The sequence below is a fragment of the Phyllobates terribilis genome, unplaced genomic scaffold (genome assembly GCF_046119375.1).
Source record: "Phyllobates terribilis strain yellow unplaced genomic scaffold, ASM4611937v1 Scaffold_9__5_contigs__length_417890890, whole genome shotgun sequence".
Taxonomy (NCBI): Eukaryota; Metazoa; Chordata; class Amphibia; order Anura; family Dendrobatidae; genus Phyllobates; species Phyllobates terribilis.
In genome coordinates, this window is record NW_027362769.1 from 416,596,121 (window position 1) to 416,621,943 (window position 25,823).

General features: G+C 47.8%; 1 protein-coding gene across 1 annotated transcript in view; it reads right to left on the reverse strand.

The window, feature by feature from the left end:
* Positions 1-19,215: 19,215 nt before the first annotated feature.
* ARMC5 (armadillo repeat containing 5) overlaps positions 19,216-25,823 on the reverse strand; it is a 42,138-nt gene continuing 35,530 nt past the window's right edge. The window contains exons 4-7 of the mRNA XM_073649071.1: positions 24,656-25,466; positions 22,368-22,966; positions 21,565-21,697; positions 19,216-20,123 (exon numbers count right to left, since the gene is read on the reverse strand). Coding sequence (XP_073505172.1) covers positions 19,364-20,123; positions 21,565-21,697; positions 22,368-22,966; positions 24,656-25,466 — 2,303 coding nt within the window. The 3' untranslated portion in view covers positions 19,216-19,363. The remainder of the gene's footprint in view (positions 20,124-21,564; positions 21,698-22,367; positions 22,967-24,655; positions 25,467-25,823) is intronic.

The window sequence follows — 25,823 nt, forward strand, 5'->3', positions numbered from 1 at the left end:
CTGCGTGGTTGCCAGTCTCACTGCGCATGCATGGGAACATAGCACATGCACAGTGAAGCTGGTAACTACACAGCCTCACTGCCCATACGCGGGGAACAGAGGGTCATAGCGCATGCGCAGTGAAGCTGCAAACTACACAGCTTCACTGACCACATGAGGACCACGAGCCATGTTCACTTTTGTACCTCCTAGGATAGAAAATAACCTGCTGTACATGATCCACCATAGATATAGCCAATGGCATAATCATGGCCCTAGTCCCCCAGTGAGCTCATTGCTCTCGCTGCCCAGCTTCCAGACCCCTTAACATTTCAAATGCATCTCCATGGTGTTGAGGAGGCATATTGGGCCAGATGGGATGATCTAGTCTCAGTGATTTTACAGTGACCTCTTATTATTGCTGCAGTGTTTCATGAATGGCCTTAGACCTATAGTCCAGGCCGTATTACGCACTAGTCGCCCGGAGTGCCGCAATATGCAATGGGTTGATCTGAAGGAACTAGCCCAGGATGCTGAAGTAGAAAGCATGTCAAAGAAAGAGTTAATTAGGCCCTGCATCCAGAAAGGGAAGAGGGAGGGGAGAGAGAGGGAAAGCAATCATCAAGAAATGGAGACTGCAGCAAAGTACGGCCAAATGTCCTACAAGATCAACAGCTACTATCCTGAACCCCCCCATAGGAAACTGGCACTCCAGCGGTCTCCCAGTGCTCCATTGTCACCCCTCAGGGACCCACACTTTCTGTCCCCATTTCTCTGGGGAGGGACAAACTGTTACATTCATGATCGATACTGGAGAAGCCTTTTACAGTATTAATGCAAGAACACAAATCAGAAAACATACTGTCCCCCAAATATGTAACTTGTGAAGGGGTAGAGGGACGAGCTAGTAAATTACAAATGACTCAGCCCCTCCGACTGAATTTGCATGATTCAGTTTCTGATGTATTTTATAATTTGTTAGGGACAAACATTTTGCAGAAAATTGGAGCTTGCATAGAATTTGCTCCAAATGGCCCCAAGATGCCCCTATAGATGAAGGCACCCTGTGTAGTCTCGTGTCCCAGACACTTCCTATAGCCGTGGACAGTACATGCTCTGATCCCCATTCCCTACTTACATGGGTTCGAGAACATAACCAGCCAGCAGTGGGCATGTTGCAAACTTGATTTGGGAGAACTACCCATTCCCAGGTGACAGTAAAACTTAAACCAGGTGTCCAGTCCCCTGTATACTGAACGCGGTGATGTATGATAACATCTGAGAGCTCCAGAGAGGAGGTCTTATTGTCACTATAATCTCCCTGTTTAATATTCCCCCATACAACCATCAAACGCTGTAATGTTCTATATCCAGCTACACGATTACCAGTGGCTTTAGAAAAGGAAGGAGAATATCAGGGTGGGGAAGAGGGAGAGACTCTGAGCCAAAACCTGCCCCTGTTTTCTAACTAGCAGATGAGGAAGCTCAGTTTGACATTGACACATGAACATGACTGTTCGGCATTGATGAAGGCAGAAACATAGGGCTTGTTAAATAGAAGACCCGGGGTCTTCCGGGGGCATAATACTACTCAGACAACACAGGGTGAGGGTAAAACAGTGTGGCAATACTTTATGGAACCACCAAACGAATAATAAACACATAGAACAGTCCCAGCTAATACCCAAGATGGTACAACATTACACAGTCTCACCCTTACGCTGGCCATCCTGGTAATAGAACAGCTGCGACTTTGAGACTTCCAAGGCCAACTACCTCAACCAGTGGCCCCCCCTGCTTTTGGCGGACCCCCACAGAGAGGCCTCTGTGAGTTTCCATGGGGCCAGACGATCGGCTGGTCCCAATCTGGCTTCTCCGAATGTCTCCATGGGTTCCAGGCGACCGGAGGGTTCCACCTGTCAACCCCAAACAACATATCTATGGGGCCAGGTGACTTCATCTTCCCAACCTGGTCTCCCCAAATGTATCCATGGGCGCTCTGATGGTCAATGGAGCAGATCCATATCTTTCCAGTGAGGGCCATATACCTGTGGAGGTTTCACCAATTTACGATACACCAGGTAACTGCTCTCCTCCAAATGAAAGATTTCCGAGTGCATGCAGAGAAGCTAATTAACCAAATTTGCTAATCTGGTTGAAAAACTTCACTCAGAGACAAACCACGCAAAATGGCATACTTTATTATGTAGACATGGGGTTAAATAACATTCTCTTTCTAGGTGGGATTAGTACAATTCCTTGCTCTTTCTGATAACTCAGCACATTGCAATTTGCTCATCCATGTATCTCTTGGTCTGAGTAACATTTTAGGAATTCCGATGGGAGGGGGTGAGTTCGTCTCTCAGCGCCAGCTTTGCCAACTCGACATGAATCTCTCAGTTATCAGCCGTGCACATGCATACGTCATTCCCAGGAAATCATTTAGTTGTTCGTGTCTACAATAAAAACAGAAGCTGTTAGTTATATATTCATTAACTATTAACATAATCCATGTGCATATACTGTACACATTTGCATACATACATACACATAGATTATTCCATCATCTCTATATTAATTCACACTGATTAGGTAATCTATTAAAAGAAACTAATTGATTTTCTATAATATATATATTTTACCTTGACAGACCCCCCTAAATCAATTATTTGCTTTTAATATCCATATGCTAAAAATCAGAGGGGGAGAAAGAATTGACCCTATGTTAAGGCTATTCTGGAACCCTACGATGTGACGGGCGCCCCGTCCCTTTTAGACGGACCCACCGACGTTCCTAAATCTAACTCGTACGAAGACCTACAGGAAAGGGGTGAAGACCCTAAAAGATCTAGTGACTAGGTAATCGAGGGCCACCCCTAACACAGAAATATGGATATTAACTTTACAAACTCATTTACTTCCGGTAATCTCTCTGGTACAACACTTTTGTTCTAAGGGAACTGTTTGTTCATAGATTTTGAGAGCCTTAGTAACTTTCCTTGTGGGGCCCTATTGTCTGGGATATAAGTACAACAATGCTCACCTATCATTTTTCATACCCCTCCTTTTTCTGCAAGTAACATATCCAGAGCTATTCTGTTTTGGAAGGCCATGGTAGATGTGCGTGCTAGTTGGTCAGCTATCCCTTGTAAGGCATCTTTGGTGTAATTGACAAATCTTTGTGGGTTATAATATATGTAATTTATCCAATCTACGTTCTTGTTGACGGTTATTATGGGTATTATGGACTCAAATCCCGCCTTCACTTGGTCTCGGGCCTTGAATTCGTCTATGTGGGTCAAAACTGCCTTTGGACTTACCTTCTCTCTTGGCCCTGTATGTGCCTGTAAACGCAGCCTTTATTTCCTTTTTGGATTCCTGGGACTCAGATATAAGGTAAACAGACATTATTGCTTTAGTTATGGCACATTCCCCAGTCCATTTGCCCTCCAGTCTAATCCTAATCTTCATGTCACCACATTCAAGGAACTGTTGTACCAGAAAACTGGAATATCATTCTCTTTAGTAATAATTGCTTGGAATGCAGGTGTTACCGTAACAAAGACTTGAATCAGGGTATTCAGGGTCTTCAGAGGTTCCCCCTTGACAGAGGAAGCAGAGTGGAGGGGTTCAAGACAGTACATCGCCGAAGAGCTATATTTTCTGGTAAAAGCAGCTCACATTGGATTCTGACATGACGTTGCATAAATAGATGATTGTGCTGGGTTTGTGCAAGGATAGCTTTCAAATCATGAGGGGCCAGTATAGTTGTAGGATGGCCAAGTACAACATCTGCTGTTCTGTGGAGGAGTTCTGTAGCTGCCAGCACTGCTTTGAGACATATTGGAGATGTTTGCGCCACTGGATCCAATTTACTGGAGTAATATCCAATGGGTCTCATGTGGCCTCCATGTTTTTGTGCCAGAACTCCTGAGGCATGGCCACACGCTTCAGAGACCAATAGAAAGAATGGAAATTCATAGTTGGGAATCCCCAGTGCAGGGGCTGAAATGATGAGTTCTTTCAACTGGTCCATTGCATCTTCAGCTTCTTGGTCAAAATGCAGGTCAAGCTCAGAAGAGTGGACCCGATCATATAGAGGTTGCATGAGAGCTGACGTGTTAGGGATCCAGTGCCTGCAGTATGTGACCATTCCCAGGAAAGCTTGGAGTTGTTTGACAGTTCTTGGGTACGGGATGTCACGGATGGCAGTTTTCCGCTCTTCAGTGAGATGCTTGGTAGCTTGGGATAAGCAATGACCCAAAAACACCACTTTGGTACAACACCATTGTAGCTTTTGCAGAGTAACTTTGCATCTGACGAAGGCCAGAAATCGGAGCAAAGAATAGCTGAACCTGTGGAAAGTTTGGTCATCAGGACAACAGAGGAGTAGATCATCGACATATTGTATCAATATGACTTCAGGGTTCTCACTCTTCCAGGGCTGGAGACGGGTAGTTAAGGCCAATGTGAAGTGATGAGGAGAGTTCTGAGCTCCTTGAGGCATAACGGTCCAGGTGTACTGTACCCCACTGTGTGCAAAAGCAAAAAGATACTGACAGTCTGGATGCAGAGGCACACTGAAGAAGGCGTTTGCCAAGTCGATTACTGTAAAATGTGTTGCCTCAGGGGGAATTTCACTGAGTAATGTATGTGGATTTGGCACCACTGGGGTCTCCAGGATTGTAACTGCATTCACAGCTCTCAGATCTTGCACCATCCTAAATTTATCCGGTTCTCCTCTTGCAGTTTTCTTCTTCACTGGAAACAATGGAGTATTAGCAGGAGAAACACAGGGAATTAATGCTCCTTTCTTGAGTAATTCTTGGATCTGGGCATCTAATGACGCTTCTTGGGCTGCTTTCAGTGGGTACTGTGGGAGTCTGGGAATCCGTGCACCTTCTTTCAGGAAAACTTAGACTGGCGGGACAGGCAGCCGGCCTATATCATCAGGACCTTGAGACCAGAGTTCAGGTGGTATGCCGTCAAGATAATGCTGTGGTATGGCGGTTGTTGCAAATTGGATGACACACAATGGGAGGGCATGGACCTTTGTTACTCTAATGATAATGGAGTAGAGACATCTAGATGTATTCCATTCTCATCATATGATATTTGAGCATTTAACTTCTGGAGTAGATCTGCTCCCAACAAATTAAGCAGGCAGGTGTCTGAAACGAGCAATCTGGCCAGCAGCTTCTGTTCTTTCCCAATAGGCAATGGAAATGTTAGTAGGGATGAGTGTGGTTTTCCATCCACTCCCACACATGAAAGGAAATAATCAGAAATAAGCGATTCATAGGGTAAATCTCTTGAGCAGGTGCTGGAGCAGACTCTGGAGCAGGTCTTGGTACAGCATTCAATTGTTTCTCTATAGCTTTAGCAATGAGGAGTACCTTCTGCGAGGACATGTCCACGTATTCTGGCCTGGAGACTGTAAACTTCGCTGAGATTTCCTCTCTGAGTCCCCTAACAAATGAAGTGACTAGCAGATTTTGTTGGATCCTCTGACCTTCATCGAACCCTTGATCCTTGAACAGAGTATGGATTCTGGTGTAACATTTTTTGACATTCTCCCCTGATTCTTGAGTACAGTCCAATACACTGGTAGATGAGTCTGTGAGCCGCTCCTTGGCTAATTGCTGAAGTTGTTGACAAAAGGCTCCTCCTGATTGGTAAGTCTCCTTGTCTGTCACTTGGCTGTCATTCAGAGCTACTTGAATTATTGTCCAGAAGGCATCTCCCGCTTTAATGCTAGTGATTTCATGAAGATCTTTCCAAGTGGCTGAATAAGTTTGTTGAATTTGTCTGATTCCTCTGTAGAACGCCATAGGGTGTCTGTCTGGGTCAGGTAGTTGACTAATCACTCCATAAACTTGCGAAGGTGTGAATGCCACATATCTATTATGGTGATCTGGCACTGGAGATTCTGACTGAGAAGATGTTGAGGGAGATAGGCTGGGTGCCCACGTTGCGGATTACAAGCGTTTTTGATGCGGAATTTCCGCAACCGAAACGCTTGTAAAACGCTAGGTAATCCGCTCCCCATGGTCCCCAAGGGGATTCCGCAAGTTCTATGCACATGCTGCGGATTTTTCCGCAGCGTTTATGCTGCGTTCAAAAATCCGCAGCATGTCAATTAATTTTGCGTTTCCGCAAGCGGAATTGCCTTGAGCAATGCATAAAAAACGCAAGGCAATTCCGCATGTGGAAAACGCGCGATAAACGCACGAAAAACGCGCGATAAATGCGTGCTGAATTCCGCATGCGTTTTTCCGGGAGAGGACTTGCAGAAATGAAGCAGAAATTTTCTGCTTCATTTCTGCAACGTGGGCACATAGCCATACCGACAACACAGCAACAGGAGGTGGGCTTGTTTGTCCAGGAAATAGTTCATTTGGGTTATCTTCCGAGGTCATCTGGCGGCTGAGTGGATCTGATCTAGCTGTGGCACTTTCCACAGCTCAGGTGAGAATTTTAGATTCCTGATAGTCATTTCTGATTAGTCTTATCTCTTCCAAGTTAATCCTCTATACTCCCGTATAGCTTGGACTATTGCTTGGGCACAGGCTTGCATAGGAAATCCATACATTCCAGAACTTATAGCAGGAAGAGCAAAAGAAGTAAGGTTCCTTGTTCCAACATAGTTCAGAATATTGTTGATTGTAGCTCTAAGTTGTGACACACACTGATCATGATGATCTTCAGCATACACTGGACCTACTCATGAATGATAAGCCTGCATGGTAATCTCCCTGGTTTGGTGGCTACCAGGTCTGTTGCCTCGACCGGTCCTGAAGAATGTATAATGCTGTTAGTCTTCCTGAATAGCATTACCTCCGCTTGCAAAATAGTCTTAGCCACTCCTCCCCTATGTTGTAATCTAGGGTTTGCTGCATTAAATATTGCATCCACCCGCTGTGTTACCAGATCCCCCAGACCTGCTGTTAGTACCGTTGATGACTTCCAAATTATTCTTTCAGTCCATGGTTTCCACACCTGTGGGTATTCTTCATCTGAAAGGGTGGCACGGGAATCCTCCCGATCCGGAGAGAATTCTGATATTGGTGTACGAAATGTCACACGAGCCGGTTTACCTTCTAGATCGCTTATTGGTGTGGACGCTGATGGTGGTGCTGCATCCTCTTCATCTCACGGCTCCTCCGGTTCAATAGTATTTCTCCTTCGGTTAAGGGCCTGCCGGAACTCCGGACTATTAAATAAAGTTTCGGCACTGGGCAAATGAGGATAGAGAGGGACATAGTCTTTTGGGACATAGTACGCACCATCCGGAGTGACAACCGGACACACTCATATAGGAGTAAATGTTGCTGTTGATGTTACGGGTGTATTGTGGCCTGTATTCCGGGTGCGCCAAGATGGCCGCCACCGGAAGGAAGCACACTACAGGAAGGGTGTGCTCCACTGTTTGTGGCCTGTATTCCGGGTGCGCCAAGATGGCCGCCACCAAAAGGGACATCTGGTCAGAGGCCGGAGGTGATGCAATGGGTGTAGCAACATGGCCGCTGCAGGAAGGGTTGGAACTTTGGGCGGACATAGGTATAACAGATGAGGATGGGGCACTATCAGTGGCTTGGGTAGTAGCAAGGGGTGGGCCTCCTGGACGGGGTGCGTGACATGCAACACAATAATCTGCTGAAAATGGATTCTGCTGGCCACAATTAGAACACACCCAACAATTCATTGCGCCGCCATTATAGGGCAGTGGCGGAGGCATGGTGGGGAGGGGAGGAACAGTGTGAGTTCTGGGACGTGGTACCCTGCATGCAAGACAAGTATCTCTGTTATCAGGATTCTGCTGACTGCAATTTGTACAGGTCCATCCCCCCCGTCCGCCATTATCGGGCGGTGACTGGACAGCAGTATCTTTGTAATACACATAACATGGCGTCTTTCCCTTATTGTCTGTATTTTCTTCCTCCACCCACCCTTCTTTTGACAAATTTTCTGCTGTTCTATACCAAGCCAAAGCTGTTTGTAACAATCCTTTATCTTCTAGCTTGCCCTTTTTCTTCTTCATAATTTCTTGTCATTCTAGCAGCTGTAACCGGCCCTTATCTGGTAGCTCGCATATTTTAGTTCACGGTTTAAGTTTCTGCACATACTTTTTCCTTTCTTTTGACAAACTCAGCGCAATCTTTTTCCACATGTACGCACTTTGCAACAACCCATTATCTTCCAGTTTTCCCCAATTGCTGCATTCAACATCTCGTTCTGTAATCTACTCCCCCGGGTACAACCCACACAATGACATTACTTTTTCGGTTTTCTCTACATATTTCCTTCCTTCTCTTCTATCAGCTATATCTTTGGGGTCCTGTCATTCCTGTTCGAGCGACCCCTGCGACACAAACAATGTCTTTAGTTTTTCCATGATTTTGGCTCCAGGCGTTTCGTCTCCTTAGACTTATGATCAGACCAGGCAGCTGATACTCAAGTAGAATTGTAACCGGTCCCTACACTCCCTACCAAGCACTGAATTGATTCTTTTAGGACTAAATGAAGTACTGAACACCCCGCGCACCTGCGTCCTAGTGATGTCTTAATATACGGCTTAACGATGCAGTCAGCTCCCCGCGTATTCCACGTCTTAATAGAGGATTAGTTAACTCCGCGTGCCCTAATAACGTCTTAATACACGACTTATCAGTAACTTCCCTCCCCGTGTGTCTCACGACTTAATAGAGGATTGGTTGGCCCCGTGTGCCCGCGTCCTAATGGCGTCTTAATACATGACTTATCAGCAACAATGTCACTCCCAGCGTTATAAACAAAGAAATTTTCCTAAATTCTCAAGTGTATACTTGTACGCCCCTGCGTACAAAGATCGTTCTAATGGGACAGGACACCTAAGATACCACAGAGCAGCAGTTAGCCAGGGGCGACTACACACCAGACTTCTTGGAATCACACAGCGGGGACCCGCCCAGTCGCACGGGCTGCCCCTAAGGGCCAATCTAGACACCACAAACTCACCAGAGACCGCTCAAAATACGAATAAGCACTACGGATTCATTAAATATGTAGACTTACCGCATTCAGTGATGAGAGTTGATCAGGCTCTCGCTTTGAGCAGTCCCGGCTCGTCCGTAGGTGGTCCAGTGATGGGCACCCCGAGACTTAGAGTCCCCTCAAGTGTGATCCGAGTCACGGCACCATTTGTGGAGGTTTCACCAATTTAAGATACACCAGGTAACTGCTCTCCTCCAAATTAAAGATGTCCGAGTGCATGCAGAGAAGCTAATTAACCAAATTTGCTAATCTGGTTGAAAAACTTCACTCAGAGACTGAACCACGCAAAATGGCATACTTTTACGTAGACATGGGGTTAAATAGTATTCTCCTTCTAGGTGGGATTAGTAAAATTCCTTGCTCTTTCTGATAACTCGGCACATTGCAATTAGCTCATCCATGTATCTCTTGGTCTGAGTAACACCTTAGGAATTCCGATGGGAGGGGTGAGTTCGTCTCTCAGCGCCAGCTTTGCCAACTCAACATGAATATATTCATTAACTATTAACATAATCCATGTGCATATACACATTTGCATACATATACACATAGATTATTCCATCATCTCTATATCTCTATATTAATTCACACTGATTAGGTAATCTATTAAAAGAAACTAATTGATTTTCTATAATATATATATTTTACCTTGACATACCCTTAGGCTGGAATCATGTAGAATCCAAATCTGTGTCTCTTTGGATAAAGCAATGCTACCAAGCTGATGGTCTGAAGAGAATCTGATCTTTGATTCTCCTTGTAAAGTCTCTTTCAATTCTGCCTGCTACAGAGGCATATGTTCCTTGAATAGTTCACATTTGTTCTTTCAAGTACACATCCACAGGGCAAGGGTTAGAGAGGGTGTTATTACACAGGGCTCAGGTCTTATTATGTCCTCCATTTGCCATCATAGATTATTAGTTTATGTTCCTCATTCTAGTCTCCATGTAATAATTGTCCCCCATCCTGGGCCCCCTTATTTAATAATGTCTCTACCCCAGGCCTCAATGTTCCCCATTCTGGGCACCTATGTTCCCCCATCTTGGGCCCTTATGTTCCTCATCCTGGGCCCTTATGTTCCTCCGTCCTGGGCCTCTATTTTCCCCAATCCTGGGCCATTATGTTCCTCCATCCTTTGTCCACTATGCTGCCGCATCCACAGAGAGGGGGGGGGGGGGATTCTTCTTACCTGCCTGCGCTCCCACGCAGCGTCCTTGTGCTGCTTCATATCACACGTGGTCATTAAAATAGCCAGTGGCCTATCAGAGGCCAGCTGTTGGCATCAGCGCACACGTTGCAGGCAACATATGTCACGTCACTGTCATGCGCCGACCACGACCAGCGTGCTGATATCAGCTGCCGGTCTCTGATAGGCCGGTGTCGAATTTAAATATTGCAGTGCAGGAAGCTGAGGCTTTTTGCACCGCAATACCATTCAACTGAATGTGCATCTGAGGATGTACATTCAGTTGATGCCAGCATGGTTACCGGCAGGGCTACTCTTAGTCCTGCTCGGGGATCCGCTGAGGATCAAGGGCCCATTGGAGAATCCTCTGATGTCTCACCAGGCCAGTCCAATGCTGGTTTACACCATGTAGTCTCATATGTCTGTTGAATGCTCCTCCTGCCAGTAAAGATATGGTACATGGGTGTGGCAGGGTGTGATGGCTAACGGGGTGGTCATAATTTGCAGCTGCGCGATAAGCATGATTTTTTCCCCTTTGTGTTCTTCAAAAGTTTGAAGGTATGATTGCACTGCTTGGAGGGCTATGTGGTGGTCATTATACTGCTTGGAGGGCTATGTGGTGGTCGTTATACTGCTTGGAGGGCTATGTGGTGGTCGTTATACTGCTTGGAGGGCTGAGGGTACATGAATGGCATGCCCTGTGATGAGATATAGATATATACTTCGAGGAGTATACACTGCATTGTACATGGAGGAAACATGCAGAAATATTTGACCAGTGATTAATCATGTGTGATTTCAGCTCTGCAGGCCACTATTTTGGATTTAAAAATCAAACAACTGAGATGCGATTGAATTGTAGAATTTCAGGTTTAATTAAAGCGATTGGACAAAAATCTCCTGTGAAATGCAAACATTTTTCTTCAAAGCCTCCTCATTTCGGGGGCTCAAAAGTAATTGGCTAGTTAAGTTTCCCATAAATAAAATGTTCAGTTTGATCTCTCCCTTCACTTCCATCTGTCCTATGAAGCGCCATCCAATCAACCTTGCTGCATTTGGGTGAATCTGAGCAGAAGGTATCACCCTGTACACACACGATTCATCTGACTGCTTCAGTTTTTAGTCACATCATCAATAAATACCAGTGACCTAATGCGAATGGACGCCATGCATGCCCGCGCAAATCACACCGCCTCCGCCATGTGTTACAGAGGATGTGCTGTGCCGCTCCAAGCCTTCTCCAGACTTTCTTCTTCCCATCAATCTGGTGCAGGTTGATCTTAGTTTTGCTTTTCCAGAACTAGCGGCTTCTTTAGATCTTTTTTGGCAAAGTCTAATCTGGCCTATTTTTAATGGTTTGCACCTTGTGGCTACCCCTCTGTACTTGCTCTCATGAAGTGTTCTCTTTATGGTAGACTTCGATACTGAGACACCGACTTTCTGGAGTTTTTGCACTTGGTGGGATGTAGTGAAGGGGTTTTCTTCACCATGGAAAGGTGTCTTCTGTTGACGTCCAGACCTTTCAGACTTCTCTAACTCACTAGTGCGTCATTTTTTTTTGCAGAATGCATCACACTGGTGATTTGGCGGCTCCTAACATTTCTGCTCTCTGATAGGTTTCTTCTTTTTTTTACATCCTTATAATGGTCGGTTTCTCTTCCACTGAAAGCTCCTTTGACCGGATGTTTGTAGTTTCACAGCAACAGCTTTCATATGCAAATGCCGCACCCGGAATCCGCTCCAGCCATTTTACCTGATTAATTGATGATGGATTAACGAGGGAAAAGCCCATTAAAGAGCTTTTGAGATCATTGTCTAATTACCTTCAGTCCCTTTAAAAAGAGGCAGCTACATATTAACCCCTTTACCCCCGAAGGTGGTTTGCTTGTTAATGACTGGGCTAATTTTTACAATGTCACTTTATGAGGTAATAACTCTGGAGCTTCAGCAGATCTTGGCGATTCTGAGACTTTTCTTTCCTGACATATTGTATTTCATGATTGTGGTAAAATTTCTTCGATATGACTTGTGTTTATTTGTGGAAAAAATTGGAAATTTGTAAAAAATTTCACAATTTACAAACTTTGCATTTTGATGCCCCTAAATCAGAGCAATATGTCACACAAAATAGTTAATAAATAACATTTCCCACATGTCTACTTTACATCAGCACAACTTTGGAACCAAAATCTTTTTTGTTAGGAAATTATAAGGGTTAAAAGTTGACCAGCGATTTCTCATTTTTCCAACAAAATTTACAAAATCATTTTTTTAGGGACCACATCACATTTGAAGTCACTTTGAGGGGCCTTTATGACAGAAAATACCCAAAAGTGCCACCATTCTAAAAACTGCACCCCTCAAGGTGCTCAAAACCACATTCAAAGAACTTTATTAACCCTTCAGGTGCTTCACAGGAATTTTTGGAATGTGAAAGAAAAAAAATGAAAATTTTATTTCACAAAAATGTTACTTTAGACCCAATTTTTTTTTATTTTCACAATGATAACAGGAAAAAATGGACCCCAAAATTTGTTGTGCAATTTCTCCTGAGCATGCAGATACCCCATATGTTGGGAAAAACCACTGTTTGGGCGCACGGCAGGGCTCGGAAGGAGCGCCATTTGACTTTTTGAATGTAAAATTTGCTTGAATAATTTGCAGATGCCATGTCGTGTTTAGAGAGCCCCTGACGTAACTAAACAGTGGAAACCCCCCACAAGTGACACCATTTTGGAAACTACACACCTCAGGAGCTTATCTATGTGTGTGATGAGTACCTTGAACCCCCAACTGCTTCACAGAAGTTTATAACATTGAGCCGAAAAAATAAAATTTTCACTTTTTTCCCACAAAAATGTTTTTCAACCTCCAATTTTTTATTTTCTTAAGGGTAACAGGAGAAATTGCACCATACAACTTGTTGTGCAATTTCTCCTGAGTAAGCAGATACCCCATATGTGGGGGAAAAAACACTGTTTGGGCACACGGCAGGGCTCGGAAGTGAAGGAGTGCCATTTGATTTTTTTAATGTAAAATTTGCTTGAATAATTAGCGGACGCCACGTCACGTTTGGGGAGCCCCTGAAGTCCCTAAACAGTGGAAACCCCCCACAAAAGACTCCACTTTGGAAACTAGACCCCTCAAGGAACTTCTCTACATGTGTGGTGAGTACCCTTAACACCCAGGTGCTTCACAGAAGTTTATAACGTAGAACCGTAAAAATAAAAAAAAAAATCAAACTTTTTCCCCAAAAAATGATCTTTTATCCCCAATTTTTTTATTTTCACAAGGGTAAAAGGAGAAAATGGACCCCAAAAACTGTTGTGCAATTTCTCCTGAGTACACAGATACCCGATATGTGGGGCAAATACACTGGGCACTTGGCAGGGTTCAGAAGAGAAGGAGCACTGTGTGACTTTTTGATCGTAAAATTGGCTTGAATCGAGAACGGACGCCATGTCGCGTTTGGAGAGCCCCTGTGTGCCTAAACAGTGGAAATCCCCTTCCCTCCAAGTGACCCCATTTTGGAAACTACACCCCTCAAGGATTTTATCAAGGGGTATAGTGAACATTTTGAACCCAGAGGTACGACACAGAATTTGATAACATTAGGTCATCATATTGAATAAGTTGTCATTAGTCTTGAGCGCAAGTGCTCGCTACTTGAGTTTGCATCGGGTACTCGGGTATGCACCATGTATCGCGGGTGCTGGAGCAACATGCTAGAGTCCCCGCCCGCATGTTTCATGGTTATTAGACACCCAAAAAAAACCAAGCGTGGGTCGCTCATACATGGCAGGCAATCCCCGCGAGTTTTTTTTTGGCTGTATAACAACCGCGAAAGACGTGGGACGGAGACTCAGGCATGTCACTCGAGCACCTGCAATACTCTGTGCAAACCCGAGCACCCAATACAAACTCAAGTAGCGAGCGCTCAACACTAGTTGCCATATCATAATCTTTTTTTTCTTTAGTATTGAAAAAATACCAATCCCAACATAACCCTAATCCTAGCCCAACCCTAACCCTAGCGTTCATTTTTTACGCTGTTCCTCGTGCGGTATAAGTGATTAGACGACTTTATTCTTCGGGTCGGTGCAATTACAGCGAGACCAGAATAATATCGGGTTTTTATGATTGACAGCTGTCACACACTAAAAAAAAAAAAACAACAACTTTTTTTTGTGCAAAGACTAGTTTTTGCATCGTCATATTTTGAGAGCTAGAATTTTAAGTCGACAGTAATATGACTGTTTTCTTTTTTGCGGGACAAGTTGACGTTTTTATTGGGGCCATTTTCAGGCACGTGACATTTTTTGATCGCTTTCTATTCAGATTTTTGGGAAGCAGAATAAACAAAAACCAACAATTCAGGAATTGTTTTTATTTTTATGCATGTGGTAAAATTGATGAAGCAGCTTTATTCTTCGGGTCAGTGCGTTTACAGCGATACTACATTAATATCATTTAGGTTTTGGCACATTTACACAAACTTTAATAGAAAAACTTTTTTTTGCATCGCTTTATTTTGAGAACTATAAATAATTTTTCGGCTGATGGAGCTGTATGGCGGCTTGTTTTTTTGCAGGACGAGATGACGTTTTCAGCGGTACCATATTTATTTACATTCGTCTTTTTGATCGCGTTTTATTCCATTCTTTGTTTGGCGGTATGATCGTGGCATCGTTTTTTGCGTCTCTTTTTTTGACCGTGTTCACTAAAGGGGTTAACTAGTGGGACAGTTTTATAGGTCACGTCGCTCCGGACGCGGCGATAACAAATATGTGTACTTTTATTGTTTTTTTCATATTTTATTTATCTTTATTTATTTTACTCACCTATATAGCCCCATTAATTCCACAGCGCTTTACAGACATAATCATCGCTGTCCTCATTGGGGCTCACAATCTAAGTCCCCTATCAGTATGTCTTTGGAGTGTGGGAAGAAACCAGAGAACCTAGAGGAAACCCACGCAAACACAGGGAGAACATACAAAGTCCTGGCAGATGTTGTCCTTGGTGGGATTTGACCCCAGCGCTGCAGTGCTAACCATTAAGCCATCGTGCTGCCCATATTTTTATTTTTTTGGGATTATTTTATTTTATTTTTTAAAATATTTTTTACAATTTTCTTTTAATTTTTTTTTACTTTTTACACTTTGTCCCACTATGGGATTTTCACTTTTTGCAGACTGATCGCTGATCTCTATGCTATGCTGTATGTCAGCGCTGCACAGACAGAATTTACTTTGATTGCGCACTGCGCATGATCAAAGTAAGTTCCTGCTGCCTGGTGACCCGGATGTCATCATGACGACATCGGGTCACCATGACAACCACCGGGACCCGGCACAGATAGCGCTGGATGCCGGAGAGGAGGCAAGTACGTCGCGCTTACCCCCCCTTGCTCCCGCAATGCTGTGATAGACTTCGATCGCAGCATTGCGGGGGTTAATGTGCCGGGAGCGGTGCGGGACAACTCCTGGCACATAGCACCGGGTCTCAGCTGTGAGAATCAGCTGACACCCGGCGGCGATCGCCCCCCACACCGCTTGTGTAGGGATTTGCTCTGGTAGGCAGTGGCAGGAGCGCAGTAATGAGGCAACACACAGGCTTAAAGCACAAACTTCAGTGTTTTATTCACACTTTAAAGAGCAGGTGGCAGAAAGGGAAAAAACAACGTAAATGTACTCCAACTTGGAGAACTACCGGTCTCAGACTCACACTTGCATGGGACGGGCTTAACTAAGCGGCCACCCGGTCACCACTAGGGCTGTGGTTAGTTGCAGGCCACAGGCGGCCACCAGGTGCCATTCCCAGGGTTGCGTGAATCTTTGGCACAGACCTTTCCAGCAGGTATCCAAACAGCAATACAACTTCAGGCTGAGTCCAGCGTAGCCCCTCACACCCGGAGATATCCCCCCTAACTGGCTCTGCAGGCGTGAGTGCTGCAGCTGTGTATGGCAGGCTTTGCGCTGAAAACCCGGAGAGTTAGGGAAAATCCAGGCCCCATTTTATATTGCTGGGAGAAATCTACCTTCCAGCCAGTAATACACCTTTCACTGCACCACATAGTACGCACCCGGTGCAATAGGCCCAGGGCACAGGGACGGAGCACGTCAGAAAGGGGTTCACGAGCTGTAATTCCTAAACCCTTACTCCAATTAGGATGCGAATCCCTCTACTTAAAGCCGAGAGTCGGCACTAAGCCCAGGTTGATTATAGAACTGGATCTAGAATGTGTTTGGGTAAACTGCTAAAATACCAAAACTTGTGTCACTGTCCAAATATTCCTGGACCTAACTGTATATACTCAGTACTGAACAGTATACGCTGTACACGGAGGGGACGTCCTGTAAAAAATATATTGTCGCAGAGAAAAATTGTAAAACCATGAAGACATCTCCGGAGAGGGGACATATCACCCTCACATTGAAGATATAATTTATCCCATAACTGGGGAAGGGAGGAAGAGCTGACATTTCAACTTTCATTGAAGTAGGACCTCCTGCCGTGAACAGGTAATTACAGCAGAGATCAGCTGAGTGCCAGCTACCAAGTCTAGGATTTGTATACTGAAAGGCAGAAAGGTACAATTCCTGATTCTCAGACATTCGAGGCAGTGATGAATACTGGTGTTTGCATCCATCAGATATATTTTGGGCGTTGTGGCGAACATATCGCGTTCACTCACATCACCGTAACACCTCCACCGTAATAACAGAGGGATGATGATACTATACGTGCCATGTGTCATACCTATAAAAAGGATAAATGGGACACATGACCACAATATCTATCGCTTGGGGCCGTGGCTGGAATTTACCACATTTAGTTACAAATTGCCATAAAGCAAATAGACCTCAACTAAAGATTCTGTAATAAAATCTAACTTGTATTCAGTAAAGAGCCTGGGCCATTCTTCAACACACGGCGCTGGTATGGGTCACTATGAGACTTCTTTACCGTATCCGGATTCATAACTACGAGGGTCATCTGTATGTCGGGGGGTCATTTGTTGATATATAGTCTAGCTCTGCAGATGGGGATTTAAGGACGGTTAGCTTATATTCCTTATAATATTGATTATTCACAGTGATCGATCAGTCCACTGGAGGAAATGGCCACCTGATCAGTGTTCCTTCACTTTGTATTATTGTGTTATTTTGCCGATACAGTCACCTGAACCATGAAGTGAGAAGTAAACTCCTCGTGGTGAAGCTCCGCCAGCTGCCTAATGCTCCCTACCGGTGAAGCTCCGCCAGCGGTCTAATGCTCCCTACCGGTGAAGCTCCGCCAGCGGCCTAATGCTCCCTACCGGTGAAGCTCCACCAGCCGCCTAATGCTCCCTACCGGTGAAGCTCCGCCAGCCGCCTAATGCTCCCTACCGGTGAAGCTCCGCCAGCCGCCTAATGCTCCCTTACCGGTGAAGCTCTGCCAGCTGCCTAATGCTCCCTACCGGTGAAGCTCCACCAGCTGCCTAATGCTCCCTACCGGTGAAGCTCCGCCAGCCGCCTAATGCTCCCTACCGGTGAAGCTCTGCCAGCGGCCTAATGCTCCCTACCGGTCAAGCTCCGCCAGCTGCCTAATGCTCCCTACCGGTGAAACTCTGCCAGCGGCCTAATGCTCCCTACTGGATACTAAACATACTAAAAAACGGAGTGCCTCTGCATAGTGTGCCCGTGGACCAACACTTTTTTGCTCATTTGTCAAACAAACTACAAACAATTGCTATTAAAATAGATAGCCAGCTGCCTCTGACTCTTCCAGGAGGATGGGGACGACTCGCTACCCAGGCCTTTTGCCTGACCTTAGGGATGTCGCGGTGGTCGGCTCCCGGGCCCGTACTCTGGGGTCAGCTTTTAAAAGGGTGGATTGGTTTGCTAATTTTATGGAAGTTAGTGACGCCACCTGTGGCTTCTGGTGAAGGGTCACCAGCGCTGCAGCAGCCCACTGAGGCCGGTGATAAGGCAGCTCGATGGTATAGCTCCCCACAGGTGGAGCTAGGCCTCAGGGCAGCGTATGAAGGGGAATGCAGGACAGGCGAGACCCAGCCGGGTCAGAGCAAGAACAGGGACGGACACGATAGTCACTTCAGTACCTTTTACTGATGGAAATTCAGGCACGTCCCGGAGCACTGTAGGGTGAAGGGTGTATGTCCGGATTCTCCCCAATGAGCAGGTTTTGGGCCTCCTGTTTCTTGCCTCTGCGTAGTAAGTTTCTGACCTGCCTGGAGCTAGGCCTAACTTTGTCTCTGTCCTGCGCTGGCTGACCTTGTGGTAGGGCCTTCTCTTGGAGTGCACGCTCCCAGCTTACGGGGCCTATGTGTCTCCTGGCTCAGTTAAGTATCAGCTCTCTGGTGATCCTAGGACCTGTAGTTCTCTAGGGATTCCGGTTATGCCTTACTGGGTCGTAGAGATCCCGGTAAGCTGGGACTCGGTGTCCGGTATATGTTTCGGGATGAGCTGGGTAAGCTCCTCTACCCCCACTGCTACTCACTTTCCACTCGCCTTCGGCTGCGCTCGGGCCCTCACTAGGCTACTCACACTAACGGCAGCTTGCCGCTCTTCACCGCTCTTACAGGTGTCGGCACACCTTAAGCTCACTTGAGCTCCTGAGTCTAGACTGGGCTTCAGGATCGCTGGAGGCCTAGCTTGCCTTCACAGCTACCCGCGTGCTTCTCCGCACACACAGCTCTTCACTCTCTGTGCACTCCAGACTAACCTAACTGCCTAACTCCACCTTCCCTATTTATATCCCTAATGGGCTCCCTCTGGTGGTCTGAGGTGGAAGGTGGAGGTGTGTGAATGCTTATGGGGGCCTCTTGTGGAGGATTCCATTAATGCACCCTTCTAGGATCTGTGGTACCAAGCGCAGCTGGGCGCCACACCTCCCCAACAGGTTTCCACATTACTGGCATCTTCAAGGGAATGAGGCGGCAACATTCAGGCTCAACGACAAGATATTAACTGCATTTATAGAAAATTAAAAAAAAATGGAGACAAGCAAAGGACTATAGCGCAGCATTTATTCCACACCCAATATGGGCTACAGTAGTACCTAGCACAAGGGGCTGAGCAGTCAGGGTATCGCCCACCGTAGGAAGGACACCGGGTGGGAGGGGGATGGGACAAGGCACAGTGTGTAAGATAAAAAAGAGCGTCAGGGTCCATCGTGAAGAAGGTTTGCCAGGAGTTGGGAAAGCCGCTGCTTGTCTTGCGCGCTCTCACACAGCTGAAGAAGGACGTGTGACTTCTCCGGTGGAGAGTGAGGTCCTCGCAGGAGGTAAGAGCAGCAGTCTCTTCTGAGCCGAGCGCTTTCATAGGTCTCAGCCACGCTGTAGACATAGGGCAGACTCTCCAGGCTCAGACTGTCTCGTACAGCATTCTCCAGCACACTCTGTAGACCCGGTAATAGAAATCTCCCAGCAGCAGCCAACGTGGAGACTAGAGGAGAGTGGAGCAGCTCTTCTCCAGACCCCGGCGCCAGTCCCTGCAGCGTAGGACACAGGGAGTGTGGGGAGCAGCCATGCAGGTAGTGGAGCAGGGGTAAGAAGGCGCAGGCGGGCACCTGGCACACACGCACCTCGTGCTGCTGGGACTCCGCGTAGCCACCTTGCAGCATAGCTCTGAACACATCACTTTCTCTACACACCGTCTCTCGATTACCAGCCAGACGGTCTCCTCCATCTAGCACAAATACCACATTTCCCTGGCCCTGAGAGAGGAGTTCCAAGTAACAGCATCTTGGGGAGATTAATGGAGGGGATTTACAGGGGACCAGGTAATCCTCCGGGTTTAATAAAGCGGACAGGCATTCTGAGGCGTGGAAGAAATAAGCGGGGTCCACAGAAGTCATCAATGTTTCCAAGACCAGCTGAAGCGCTCCAGAAACCAGCGGCTGCCGATGCGGGGAGTGTTTCCTATAATGGAGGTAAAAGAAGGGGGTGAAGACCATCACAAAACTCACAAACATCCAACACAGTACCCGAGAAAGCAGAGTTACGCCACGTACCAACAGCACACATTATGGAACTCCACTTATGGCCATTAAAAAGTTAATGACAGAGAGATTTCCTCCATGGACTTCTGCAACGTTGTTGTGGGTGACTCCCACCTGAGACAGACGTACCCCGGTATATAACCAGCGCCCTCCATAGATCTCTGCCCTAATCTCCAGTACTAGACCCGTCCCCTCCATACCTACAATCCCCCCGCCAGTCTGACGCTGCCGCAGGTAAAAGACCCCATCTCTCCAGGAAAGTCTACGCTCTCCAATCACCCGGAAGTACAAGGTTGTTTTTTGCAGATTCCAAGCCTTGTGAACAGGGGTCTCCTCTCTAACCGGTGGGTTTGCCAAAAATGAACAAGATGGAAACATCTCATTGAATAGGAAATTGGGAGATGAGCGTGGGAAAGAGAATAATTCCTATGATTATTCTATAGTGAAAGTCAGGAGCAGACATGTCCCATCCTTCTCTCCCCTGACATCTAATCAGTGGGCTCAGTAGACTTCCTCAGGATACGAGGGTCCTCTCCACCAGGCAGAGACCAATCACTATGGTGCTATTATAGCCGGTCGGTCAGGAGGACCCCCAAAGAGAGGATTTCCTGGTACCTGCCGAGGACGAGCCGTGCTGTGGAGCTAAAGGACTTCTCACTCCTCATCGACTCTCTAGTGGTCCCTTATATATGTCACATGGACATGGTCACACACTGGCTTTATGTATTGCTCCTATTCACGAAGGAGAAGACCCTCTTTCCTTTATGCCCTCCCTATTGTGTCCACTTACCCAAGAGCCTCCGCTTCCCATGAATGTACCCAGCCATCCAATAGTGACAGTCACAGTGGGGCACAAGTTCTATGTAATGTACCAGTGTGAGGTGGGCAGGGACCCCAGCAACAGACCAAAGAGGTACTGCAGCAGCAGTTCAGTATGAGGTGGGCAGGAACCCCAGCAACAGACCAAAGAGGTGCTGCAGGAGCAGTTCAGTGTGAGGTGGGCAGGAACCCCAGCAACAGACCAAAGAGGTGCTGCAGGAGCAGTTCAGTATGAGGTGGGCAGGGACCCCAGCAACAGACCAAAGAGGAGCTGCAGGAGCAGTTCAGTATGAGGTGGGCAGGGACCCCAGCAACAGACCAAAGAGGAGCTGCAGGAGCAGTTCAGTATGAGGTGGGCAGGGACCCCAGCAACAGACCAAAGAGGTGCTGCAGAAGCAGTTCAGTTTGAGGTGGGAGAAGACCATGAAAAGCCAAGAAGGGAAAGGCTTATAGTCATCACTTTCAATTCACTCACACAAAACAGTTTAATAGGGGCCGGGAGACCCCACGAAAATGCTGTGCTAGAGACCCAGACCTCCTACCTGTAAATAAAGGGCAGACAGAGGGCGCACTGCAGTCTCTCACTCGGGGATCCAGATGCCAGTATGTGGGTAATCACCCCAACACCAAATGGCGACTCAGCCTGAATACGAAGATTACGGAGGAGCACATGGCCTGCAGAGAAGGAAAGCGTCACTGTGATTAACGAGATTCTAGAGATACATGATAAGATTCTGTCTGCAGCCACCACTAGGAGGAGCTCTCTGTATACAGAAATACATAAGATCCTGTCTGCAGCCACCACTAGGGGGAGCTCCCTGTATACAGAGATACATGATACGATTCTGTCTGCAGCCACCACTAGAGGGAGCTCCCTGTATACAGAGATACATATTAAGATCCTGTCTACAGCCATCACTAGGGGGAGCTCCCTGTATACAGAGATACATATTAAGATCCTGTCTGCAGCCACCACTAGGGGGAGCTCCCTGTATACAGAGATACATGATAAGATCCTGTCTGCAGCCACCACTAGGGGGAGCTCCCTGTATACAGAGATACAGGATAAGATTCTGTCTGCAGACACCACTAGGAGGAGCTCCCTGTATACAGAGATACATAAGAGCCTGTCTGCAGCCTCCACTAGGGGGAGCTCCCTAAAAACAGGATTTATACCATACAGGCATGTCATTTTCTCATGAATCCTCACTTCTTTGCTGGTAAAACACCGTGGTATATGTTTGTGCTATAGTGACAGATTCTTCCGTGCAGATGAGAGGATATTCAGTGACCATTCTTAGCGCAGGGGCTACATGGATTTACCGTTACCCTCGCAGGTTCTTACCCAGCTTTCTCGCCCTCCCGGGGTGACGGGGCCTCAGCTCCGGATCTTGATCTGGTGATGCACTCAGGAGTAATCGGCATCTAAGGGTGCAGATACTTCCTGTCCTAATAAATGCTTCCAGACAAGTGGGGTCACAGGTCAGACGCTGAAGAAGCCTGGCGGCACTTCTAGAAGGTTGCGGGTGACAGGTGACATAAGTCAGTAGACCCCGTAATACCGGATGGGAGACCAGACAGGAGCTGGAATCAGACAGCTGAGAAAAACGAGACAAGAGAATCATAACTGGGAACTCCGGACCCCAAAATTCCGATGGCGGAGACCTGGGCCCTAATGGCTCCTGAGCGCGCAGTATTTCTTGCATTGGGGATGGACATGATGTAGAAGAAAAGGGTGGGGAGCAGCCCTGCTGACAGGTGACAGAGGCCGGCACCCTCCTGGGTCCGGAGAGGGTCGGTGATGTCGCCTGTGACGGAGGAGGACGGTCGAGCGTGTCAGAGGAGCGTCTGATATTCCGATCTCCAGCGGGAACTTGCTCCAGGGACAAGTCTGGTGGAAGCTCATCCAATGTGCCGATGTAGCCCTCCGACAGCAGCCAACTCCTGAGGGATGACAAGAACGAATCAGAAGTGAGAAACAGAACCATCGAGGCCGGCAGGGTCCGGGTGGTCAGTGCCAGGGCTGAAAACAACACGTCCTATCAGCTCTTCTAACTGTGCCCATCGTCACCAGATAGCAAAGGCCCAAGAAAAACATCTGGTTACTCTAAACGTATGGTCCAACGTAGGCCCCTATACGCTTCAGGGAGTCCCAAACACATTGGAGTAAGACTGTAACAAAGGGAAGAAAGTTACCGGCACGAATTACCCAATAACCATAGGGCATGGGACACACGTTTCCAATACACGTCAGCCACGACATCAAAGCCGGCGGCCCACACACAGACCGCGCACAGCCCACATGGCTCCAGATAAAGTTGTCTCACATCTGAAGGATCTACAAGTCACCATAGCAGACCTCACACAGCGCACTCAGACAGACCGAGGCCCGCGGACCGACCGAGGCCCGCGCACAGACCGCGCACAGCCCACAAGGCTCCAGATAAAGTCGTCTCACATCTAAAGGATCTAAAAGTCACCATAGCAGACCTCACACAGCGCCCGCGCACGCAGCCGGCAGACCTGAGGCCCGCACACAGCCCGCGGACCGCACACAGGCCACATGGCTCCAGATAAAGTCGTCTCACAACTGAAGGATCTACAAGTCACCATAGCAGACCTCACACAGCGCCCGCGCACGCAGCCGGCAGACCTGAGGCCCGCACACAGCCCGCGGACCGCACACAGGCCACATGGCTCCAGATAAAGTCGTCTCACAACTGAAGGATCTACAAGTCACCATAGCAGACCTCACACAGCGCACTCAGACAGACCGAGGCCCGCGGACCGACCGAGGCCCGCGCACAGACCGCGCACAGCCCACAAGGCTCCAGATAAAGTCGTCTCACATCTAAAGGATCTAAAAGTCACCATAGCAGACCTCACACAGCGCCCGCGCACGCAGCCGGCAGACCTGAGGCCCGCACACAGCCCGCGGACCGCACACAGGCCACATGGCTCCAGATAAAGTCGTCTCACAACTGAAGGATCTAAAAGTCACCATAGCAGACCTCACACAGCGCCCGCGCACGCAGCCGGCAGACCTGAGGCCCGCACACAGCCCGCGGACCGCACACAGGCCACATGGCTCCAGATAAAGTCGTCTCACAACTGAAGGATCTAAAAGTCACCATAGCAGACCTCACACAGCGCCCGCGCACGCAGCCGGCAGACCTGAGGCCCGCACACAGCCCGCGGACCGCACACAGGCCACATGGCTCCAGATAAAGTCGTCTCACAACTGAAGGATCTACAAGTCACCATAGCAGACCTCACACAGCGCACTCAGACAGACCGAGGCCCGCGGACCGACCGAGGCCCGCGCACAGCCCACAAGGCTCCAGATAAAGTCGTCTCACATCTGAAGGATCTACAAGTCACCATAGCAGACCTCACACAGCGCCCGCGCACACAGCCGGCAGACCTGAGGCCCGCGCAAGCAGCCGGCAGACCGTCCGAGGCCTGCGCACGCAGCCGGCAGACCTGAGGCCCGCGGACCGCACACAGCCCGCGGACTGCCCACAGGCCACATGGCTCCAGATAAAGTCGTCTCACATCTGAAGGATCTACAAGTCACTATAGCAGACCTCACACAGCGCACGCACACAAGCCACACTGTCCGTCCGCCCTTACTTCAGACTCTCCTCCGATGTTCCCACGTCTTCCTTCTTCTTGGGCTCTGATGGGAAATCAAAAGACGCAGATCCCGGATCTTCCTCTACGTCCAGCTCTTTAGCACAGTATGAGCCTCCTACATCTTCAGCAGCCCTCACCACGTCCTCTAATCTTTTTGCCAACAAGGGTGCCAGGCCTCCAGAGCTGAGCATGGCGAGGGCAGTCGTGTCATAGCAGTAGTGCAGAAATGCAGCGATTATCTTGTGGTGGGCAGAGCGATAGTGAGGGTCTCGCAGTAGGTCTAGAAGAAGTTCCAATCCTCCCAATTCTCTGACTCGACGCCGATTTAATGCTTCGCGGCAGCAGAGACACAGTGATCGCACAAGCGGAAGGCAGCGCGTAGGGGCTCCCAGCACCGCCTTGACTTCAGCTATGAGGAGATCAATGGCGCCAGCATTACCCAGCAGGGGGCGCAGCGCTCCCTGATTGCAGAGGTTAGACAGAGTTCCTAGGGCAGCTTGGCGCACAGCGGCTTTCACTCCTTCTCCATTGGCGAGAATTACCAGGGTGGGAACAGCGAGGCTGAGCTGCTCCGCACAGTCCAGAGTACAGCCGCGGCTCAGCTCACTGACGGCACGCACAGCAGTGCACACCACATCGGGGTCCGCAGAGCTCAGCATCTGCACACAAGGCACCAGACCCCCCTGTGCACAAACCGACACTCTGTGAGCTGGAGAATCCCCCAAGATACGAAGCGCCCTCATACAACTCTGCAGGCAGCCGCCATCTTTAGAGCGCTGTAAGATCTGCACCAGACTAGAGACTGCGCCTGTACGGAAGAGACAAAGAGGGGAGAAGACGTCAGCCGGCAAGACGGAAAGTGTGAACAGAGCCCAACAAGCTGCAGCCTCCATCTGTGGGGACATAACAGGTCTGCCACAGCTTATTAGGGTTTATACCGTGGGGTCCACTCCTCTGGGGTTAGCCCATATATGAGGGTTATTAGGATATACAGGATATTATATACAGTGGGGTCCGCTCCTCTGGGGTTAGCCCATATATAAGGGTCATTGGGATATACAGGATATTATATACTGTGGGGTCCGCTCCTCTGGGGTTAGTCCATATATGAGGGTTATTAGGATATACAGGATATTATATACAGTGGGGTCCGCTCCTCTGGGGT